Source organism: Mus caroli, chromosome 2, assembly GCF_900094665.2.
Source record: "Mus caroli chromosome 2, CAROLI_EIJ_v1.1, whole genome shotgun sequence".
In the NCBI taxonomy this organism is placed as follows: Eukaryota; Metazoa; Chordata; class Mammalia; order Rodentia; family Muridae; genus Mus; species Mus caroli.
Window position 1 is genome coordinate 145,289,229 of NC_034571.1, and position 9,102 is coordinate 145,298,330.

Consider the following 9,102-nt stretch of genomic DNA (forward strand, 5'->3'; position numbering starts at 1 on the left):
CTTGACTCCCTGTCATCTGTGGCTGCCTGTGGGTGTGGGGAGGTGGGGTTAAGTGCAGAGCCAGATGGTTCCATCAAGTAGACACCCTTTGTATTTGACCTCTTCCCAGTTCCTGTGTGCAGTGAATTGGCAGCTCCACTGGTCTTTGGACTCTTGATTTTGGTGGATATTACCAATGGGTGTAGTAGAGCCAGAAAGCTAATGGGAGTGATGGGAACTATAATGGTCAAAGTTCCTCCTGCCAGGAACTAACTCATCTACACCACTCGCGACCTCCTGGCAATGACTAGTTCTGGCCTTGTTCATGGTGTGAGGCAGATACAGGGTCACTACTGTTTGAACAAGCCTGAGTGGATGCCTAGTGCTTCAGGGACAACTACTTCAGGAGTGCTTAAGTACAGGGTTTTACAATTGCATTTGAAAATAACCAAGCAGAACGGACGTGATGGAAGTGAACCTAGGCATAGCCTGGTGGGAGACACCTTATGGGCACTTGAGCAAGTTCTGAAGGGCAACAAATGCTGCTGGGCATTTGTTGGATGATACAGGCTCCTGCTGGGGAAAATGTCTCTCATTTCCTCTTATGTTGCCACATCAAACTGTCGTCATGTCTTTATAAGCTTAGAGCCTTGGCAGGGGACAGCATCTTGCCATTTGAATTGTTTCTAAGTCAGAATGAGGCAGTGGCTAGAGTACAGGCCATATCTTGTGCCACTCTTTGCTTGGGCACTGCCTGCCACTGTCTTGTCCAAATGGGTGCTAGTGGCATTGACATGGAGTGATTGGTACACTTGCCACTTAGGAAATACTTCAGGTAGGCCAGGATTAATAGCTCCATAGACGTAAAACTTTTAACTTGGGAGTAGCTGCTGCCTTGTGTCACCCTTGTCCCAGAGGGAGCTCAGGATGCAGGCCTGTGGGCTGTGCTGAGGTAGGGGTGCCAGGCAGGCTGTGAGATGACACTTGGTTTTCAGCCCCACTCTAGCTACTGAGTGCAGTGCTAAGATTAGAAGACCAATAAGGAAGGGACATGGGATACACAAGGTCAGTTTGACATCAATTACACTCTTGATGAAATAGGACCTTGTTTGAAAGGGGTGGGGCCTGTGTACACATTGGCAATATCAGTTTCCCTCAGGTTAGGGTGCTATTGTAAGCTGTAGAGAAGGTGGGGCTTCGTGACCTAGAGATTGCTACTTGTACCCCAAATTGGGCAGTACTTAAGCTTGTCTCCATTACATTAATTTGAAAGCCTGGCACAAAATTTCGTAGCACAGTACTATTGGGGTGCTGTCTTGCCATTCTAAAGACACTCCTAAGAAGTGCGTCGGCTGCATGCTGTCAGGATGCACACCGCTGTTGACAGAACCAAGTGCTTCATGCAGTAGTCCCTAGAAGGAAGATGGTAGACCTTCGCAAAGATTGGCTTAGATTGTTGATACTGTTGGCTTATGTTTGGTACTAGGCTCTCCCAGTATGGTGGTAGGGTTGGGTTTTTTTTTTGTTTGTTTTGTTTTGTTTTTGGTTGTTTTTTTGTTTGTTTGTTTGAGTGGGGGGACGAGGAGCATTGGCTTGTTTGTTTTGAGACAGGGTTTCTCTGTGTAGCCCTGGCTGTCCTGGAACTCACTCTGTAGACAAGGCTGGCCTCTAACTCAGAAATCCGCCTGCCTCTGCCTCCCAAGTGCTGGGATTAAAGGCGTGCGCCACCACTGCCCAGCCCGCTTTTTATTTTTAAGATAGGGTCTCATACAAAGACCCTCTATATGACCAGGAATTCATTATGTAGATCAGGCTAGCCATTAACTAGCCTGCTCTAGATTCCTCTGTCTTCTGAATGCTGGCTGGGGTTGAAGGCGAGCCTTGCCTAGTGGTAATTTTTTTTTTTAACACTGTTTGATATATCCCAGGTTTGATCCTGCCTCTGCTACTTTGCAGGTGCTAGGTATGAATCTGTTTTTGTGTGGTGCTGGGGAATTCAACCCAAGGCTTTGCACTTGCTAAGCTAGCCCTGTAGTGAGTCACATCTTATGCCTCTAGGGCATTTCAAATGATTTAAAAGGACAAGAGATGTGTTGTCCCTATTGGATAAAGGGGAGGTTTGCCAGTTACTGTTGAGTGAACTTGTCAGTGCTTTAAGATGACATTTCCCAGTTGATGGTGTCTTGTGTCAACTGTTAACAGCAATGGTCTGAAAGCATCACCTTAAGCAAGAGTATCCAGTATTCTGTCCTCCAGCCGGTTCCCTGGGATTCCAGTGTTCCGTAGCAGCCTCACTGAAGAGGTAAGTGTTCACACTATCCTGTTCTATGAAGGTTGTGGGGCGCTTGTGGTCCCTTGGAGAATCTCAGCAAGTTTTGGCAGGATGGGAACTTTATTGGCATTACTGAGGACTTGCTGGCCCTTGACCCCTATTACCTCTCAGAGGTATGTGGAGGTGCCATGCCTAACCCCTTATGTTCCGCTCAGGTGCACAGTGAGGGCTGCAGACCGCTCATTCTCAGCCTCTAATATGAGCAGTTGGCTGCTTTATAGAATTTTTGCTTGAGGTTATAACAACTGTTAATGTAACCAGGCATGGTGGGTCATCAGCTTGAATCCCAGCACTCAGGAGGCAGAGGCAGCCAGATCTCTCTAAGTTAAGAGTCCAGCCTCATCGTCATAACAGGTTCCAGGACAGCCAGGGCTCTGAGGAGACCCAGTCTTTAAAAACAAAAACAAAAAAAGAACACAACTGGTATTTGTAAGTATCTGCATATATATTGTTTGAATTCATTTTTTTTTCCAAACTCATGATAATCAACTTATTCCCAGCCATTTTCCTGTAATGTTTCCTAAAAGCTTAACCTAAATGACTAAATGATCAGAGGGGTGAAAAGTATGCAAATCTGTACTAGAGGAAGTGGCCTTTGTTTTCTTTCGAGGTAAGAACTCAAGCTTTGCCTAGACTTGGATGTCAGTTACTGAGTGTTTAGAACTAGAAGTTTTTTTTTTTTCCAAGCTCTTAGCAGTTGCTAAGGAGCTTAGATTTGGTCAGTTGGCCAGGCACCAAGCCAGTAGGACAGGGCACAGCACATGTTTCATTGTCACACAGCTGCAGACTAAATCTTGCTTGGTTGATGACTGAACTTAGGCGAGACATGGCACTTGGTATACCTCTGTGGCACAGTCTCGAGAGGGTTATGAGGTGACTGAAACTTGATTGCTTCACAGGAGACCTGTCACCAGTGCCGGGCACCTGATGGGCACCCTAGCCGAGTATCTTCTCCCTTTCTAACAGGCTAGGTGCCAGAAATGAGATTGTAGGCTTATTTGTCTGAGAAAACCTATCGAGGATGTCTGTGAACCAGTGATTGGCTAGGGAAAGGTGAATCTATTCGTAGGATGATGTTTCTAAACTAGATTCAGAAGGACCAGGACTGGGTGGCAGCGCTGCTGCTGTGACACAGTCGAAGCTCAGTGTAAGGTTTGTTGTTCAGTGTTTATTAAGTAGATTCAGTCTGGTATATGATATACAGTCTCAAAAGGAAAAGGATTCCACATACTTATGACATCAGTGCATTTAGCAGTAATACCATGGAGATAACCGCTCATTAACAGCTCATTGGTCTTCTGGTAAGTGAGGGAAAGAGGGCGTCGGCCTGTGCTAGTCATTCCACAAACAAAACAGAATTTAGTAGCTGCATCACGTAGAAAGACACATCCTAAGAATTAAAGTAGTAAGCCACATTTACTGGGAAACTCACTATACAGAACACAAACACTTTATAGAGCATTGAGGAGGAGGGTCCTCACCTGCTTAGAAGAGCCACATTAAGTTGCATAGGTGCATATCTGTAAAAATATAATTTAGCGGTGAAACCATTGATTAATAAAGTCACCTTTAAAAGTTGGTGCCATCCACTGCTTGCGGTAAGTGCCTTATGCTTACTGTCTGGAGCCCCTGACCCTCCCCTGAAGTGCTGTGTCATCTGCACTCAAAGTCACAGTCTCACCTTACATGGAACTCACGCTCTTCCAAAGTGTGTCTCAATCATGCCAGCAGATCGATGGCCTCTTGTGTTGACCCTAAATCCTGCCTGGCTTGCTCCTGAAGGCCCATGAGTCCTCTTGACCTTCATACTGCCTCCTGCCCAGAGAAGAACTTCCTCCCAGAGCTGGGCAGTAAAGTCCTGCATTAATGTCTCCACTGTGTGCTATCCCCCACCCAGCTGGCAGGAGGTGCTGCCTTGATTCCTAAGGGAACACATGATAGAGGCACGGGGCATCTACCAGGCAGAATGTGTTGGCAAATCTGAGTTCCAGGTGGTGAAGGTTTTTGTTTTTTAGGTGGAAACGGGTACAAAGTGAGAGGTTTTGTTTTGTGGCTTTGCTAAGCAGATGAGCTAGTGAGGTGCAATCTTCCTCCTCGAGCGTGCGTCTTGCAGAAAACACAGGGATGGGGCATCTGTACATGTAAACAGTACACTTCCACTGAGTCCAAAATTAGGAGCAAAATACAAAGGTTCACATTGGTCTTAGGTAGATACAGGCAAGAGAGGATTGAGCTGTTGCGCTCAGAAACAACAAAACAAAGTCTCTAAAGCACCACTAAATTATATAAAATCAGACCACGGACGGATTGAAACTGGTATTCTGGTGAAATACTTTACTATCTTGTAAAAAGTTTTACAAAAAATTACAAATTAAAAGTATCAACCCTCTGAGTTCAAAGCAGCATTTTGAGAATGAACTGGTAGTTAATCCTATAACCACCTGTGGAGTCATTTGTGGCCCTTGAGAAATAGGGAGGGACAGATGGGTTCCACCTGTTCAAAGTCCTCCAAGACCCCCCTGGCCCTGCCTGCCTCTCCCCAACACCGTCCTTGGGAATAAACTGTCCATTTGTTGAGTGGTGAGAGGAAAAAAAAAAATGCTTTCAAATGGGTCCTGTATACTATCCCTGGTCTAACAGATGATCATCCACCACTTCTCTTGATAACCTGCAGGGATCTGCCCGCAAGGACTCGGGGGGGCAGGGGGGTGCATCCTGCACTGGCATGTTCACTGTGACTTGAGATCACCAGTGACTACTGTGTGCCTGAGGCTTCCGTCACACTGCAGTGGCTGCAGGACAAGGCTTTGGGAAGCTCCTCCTGGGAAAAGGCGGACCACAGTCAGGAAGGGAGGCTTGACACTGCATCTTTTAAAACAAAAGGAAAACAGAACAAGTTCCCTGACTGAACTAGGTAATGGAATCCTGTGTCCACACTAACTTGCTCCTGGTATGGCTGCTCTGAGGCTTTGGGGACCACTTCTCTGGGAAGAAGCCCAGGTCAGCATGCCAGCATCTACTGTCTTGCAGCCCCTCTGGAAACCATCAGCACTGGCATTGGTTTTATTTTTCTTGAAAGCAAAACACATGGAACCTATGTTCACACTGTACTCTAGGAGCAGGCTGCTAGTGGCTGGTCAAGACTGCTTGCAGTTAGAAAATACCACTTAGATATAGATTATGCTTGTCCTTACAGATGTGTCCTGTGGGGATAGAGGGAGGAGCCCCTGCCTAGTCTCTTCTATCTTCTTCCAAAAATGCAAGCCATTTGTGTCTAGCTTGGGTACTGCCTCTGGGAGCAGACACAATGCGGTAAGCAATTGATAACAGAAATTCTAGGGCGGCGATTGTCTCTGCCAATTTTCAACATTTTCACAAATTGCCTGGGGTAACATTTTGCAAAAAGATCTACTGATTACTTTGTAGTATTCACACACAAAAATAAATATTTACACAAATTCAAACATCCAGGAGTCCTACTGAGCAGGTGGGGAACTGGGCACATGTTTGGCCAGCTGTGGGGAGGCCTGGGCACTGGAGTTTGTGCTGTACATAGGGGCTCAGGTGTCCTGGCCCAGTCCAGAGGCCTGGTGAGCGGGCACATGAAGGCAGAGGTGGTGTGGCTGGGTAGGCATTGTAGGCCATGTGAAAGACCACATTTAACCCCAGTGTGGAAGTGTGCAGGGTGGGGAACCCTGCCTTACAGCCCTGAATCTGAACAGGTAGGGTATCTGCACTGGCACTGCCTGCCTACCCATTTGAAGGGTAGTCTGTCAGGCTGCCACAAGCAGTCCCTGCCATAGACCAGTTTGGGAAGGGCACTCGCTCTGGGTCCAAGAGTGGCTCTTTGTGGTTAGCTTAGTGTCCACTCAGCCCTGGCTCCCTTGAGGCCTCCTAGCTCTGAGGGAAGAAAGGCAACAGGGCTTCTGCCATCTCTGGGCAGGGGCAGGCAGCAGAGTGCTGCTGTCATGGCTACGGAGTGTTGAGGGAGAGGCCCCCTGGCCTGCTGAGGTCTGGGTGAATCCCTGGTTTTAGCAGCACTGGTAGGTATTGCACAGAGCAAGAGGAAGTGCCTGTCAGGGAGGAAGGAAACCAGGTCAGCTTTTTCTTGTCCCTTGTCACACTCCAGGGACTAGGTTTCTTACAGGACAAGCCTTTCCAGAAGAAAGTTTGATCCTAGGAGAATGCAAGTAGTTCTGCACTTCCACCAACGATCTGATCCCTCTACTCCCATCGTGAGGTGAGGAGTGGAAACCATAATTCACCCTTGGGCACACAGATGCCTGGCCAAGAGAAGTGGCCCCTCAGCAGGTTACCTGGGGGCTGTGTGGGGCCTGGACCAGCTCCAGACACTCTATCCTGTCAAGCATCTCCAAGAGCCCAGGCTATGGCAAGCTGCTGGTTTTAAGGGCCAAGCCCCTCTGGGCTCTGGTTCCTGGACACTGGGTCTCATTTACCTCCCAGAAGATAGCTACATTGTGTGGGAGTTGGGGAGACAGCCATTCAGAACACACTTGGAGCACGTCCTGGAAAAGCCCACGCTGGAGTGTGAGGTAGAGTACAGGTGACCGTGTGACTGGGACTCTGTCAGATGGGATGGGTGGCTGCTTTTGTTTGTAGTGAGTGTTGGTGAGGTCCCTCTGTTTGGCAGTGTCCCTGTGGCAGCACTGGGATCTGCAACAAGACAGCCTAGTGGTGGAGTGTGGTGGCCTTCCCAAGGGTATGCTGGGCACTCGGGACAGTGAGCTGGCCCCCAACTCTGCTGGCCCCCAGCTCACATCAGTGTAGTGATATGGAATGTTAGGTACAGGGATCCATCCTTCTGATTAGACAGACACAGACTGGCAATCTGTACAAACACAAAAGAATCCATTTCAGAAAAATAAATTACTAAGGGGAGAGAAAGGGTCCACTTTTGCTCTTCTCAATAAATATGCAATTCTGCTCACCTAAGACTTGAAAGGTAATTATTGGGGGGGTTCTAACATCATGGTCCACAAAGGTGATTCTAAATAGAGCTGCAGCCCCTGTGCCTTTTCAGAGGAGCCTCAACCCTTTTAGAGCTGCCCCACTGGCCTCTTTCCAAGCAGGTCAGAGCACCCATGTGGTGAAATTAAAAAAAAAAAAAAGAAAAGAAAAGAAAAGTGTCCTTGTGCCCAAAGTCTCAGATGCTTGGAGTGCAGCTAGAAACAGCTCTTTTGGATCCCACCTCTTTCAGAAAACAGTGTACCAACTGGTGAGGCAGGAAGCTGGGTCCAGGCTGGGACAGCCTCCTGGCGTCGTGCACTCTGGGGGCCAGCAGGGTCAGTTCTGCTGTAAAATGAGGTTTTCCAGTTCATCTGCAGAACGCAGCAGGAAGGCTGCAGACTCTCGATAGCCTGCGATGAGCTGCCGCACAGCACTGATCTCCGTGGGGCTAAGCTGGGCTGTGGGCATGGTCCTGCTGGTGCTGTTGCTGGAAGGGGTAGGCGTGGGAGGAGTGGGGGTAGAGGCCCCACCTTTCATGCTGAGGTCTGTGGGCCCTGTAGAGAGGGAAAGATGATTTAGAGTCTAAAGTTTATTGGAAGGTGAAGCCCCTGCCTGCATCTGGGCATAGATTGGAAGCCCTGGTCTACATCCCCAATGGCTATATTCCCAGTATTTAGAATGGGGCTTTGACATAACAAGGGTTCTAGACTAAGCTTTATTGTTAACCATATGACAGGCAAAAGAGAGGTGGAGATTTCTACCCAAAATCACATGGCAAATGAACAATGGAATAAGGAGGCATGCATCAAAAACACAGGCTTTGTTATCAGGCATAGCACAGCACAGCACAGCAGGCTTCCAACCTAGCTTCCTGCCTCTACCTATGCCGCCCATCAGACATACATCCCAGCTCTGGCTTCAGGTGAGGAAGAGGCAGCTTGAGCCACTGAAATGTCTCCTATTAACTCCTGAGCCCTGCCGCTCTCCAGGAGGTAGTCATGGTTGGAACAGGAATAACACCCAGGAAGCGACTGTGCTCCAGGCACTGTGAGAAAGCGCTGTTGGCATGTTTTGGAGGCCGTGAACACCCTGCCCCTAGAGGGTTTTACAGGTGCGTGTGGATGGAAGAGAGGCAAGGCTCGCTTTGCCTCAGCACCTCAGCTCCTCTTCCTCTGAGGAGCTTCACTGTCCCAAGTGAGGAGGCTGATGCTCCTGGGACAGAAGGGCACGGAAGAGGACAGAATAGCCTGCTGTCTGTCCTCCACTGGCTGACTGTGGCAGAACAAACAAACACACAAAGCAACCAAACCCAAGCTCTTACGATCCCTGGGGAGAAGGGGACTACAGCCACCTCTTTGCCCCATTAGAAGCTCCATGGAGTAGGCTGCCAGCACTGGAGTTGAGCAGGTGTATGCTCAAGTCCTTCTCTGCCACCTCATGGGCAATTTCAGAACTTCTCCGAGCGAGCTTCTGATTCCAAAACAAAGCAGGGAGCCACTTCTTGGGGACAGGAGCTTCCATAAAGCTTGGGGAAGCCCAGACAGCCCAGCAGACAGGCGGTTCAGCCTTCTGGAGAACTAGCTGCAGAGCCTACCAGGAGAGGCACCTCAGCTGGCCTACTGGACATGGAAATAAACTCCCACTAGACATGGAAGTGAGCAGAGCTTGATTGTTTTTGTTTTTTGTTTTTCGAGACAGGGTTTCTCTGTATAGCCCTGGCTGTCCTGGAATTCACTTTGTAGACCAGGCTGGCCTCGAACTCAGAAATCCACCTGCCTCTGCCTCTGCCTCCCGAGTGCTGGGATTAAAGGTGAGCGCCACCA

The 9,102-nt window shown here is 48.6% G+C and overlaps 1 protein-coding gene across 7 annotated transcripts in view; it reads right to left on the minus strand.

The window, feature by feature from the left end:
- Nucleotides 1-3,459: 3,459 nt before the first annotated feature.
- Nol4l (nucleolar protein 4 like) overlaps nt 3,460-9,102 on the minus strand; it is a 121,977-nt gene continuing 116,334 nt past the window's right edge. For 3 of the 7 annotated variants that reach the window (XM_029474309.1, XM_021151042.2, XM_021151050.2), the window contains one exon: nt 3,465-7,833. In XM_029474309.1, the coding sequence (XP_029330169.1) occupies nt 7,616-7,833 (218 nt within the window). In that variant the 3' untranslated portion in view covers nt 3,465-7,615. Of the gene's footprint in view, nt 7,834-9,102 lie in introns of all 7 variants that reach the window. The other 4 variants (XM_029474306.1, XM_021151068.1, XM_029474307.1 and 1 more) reach the window with 2 other exon arrangements.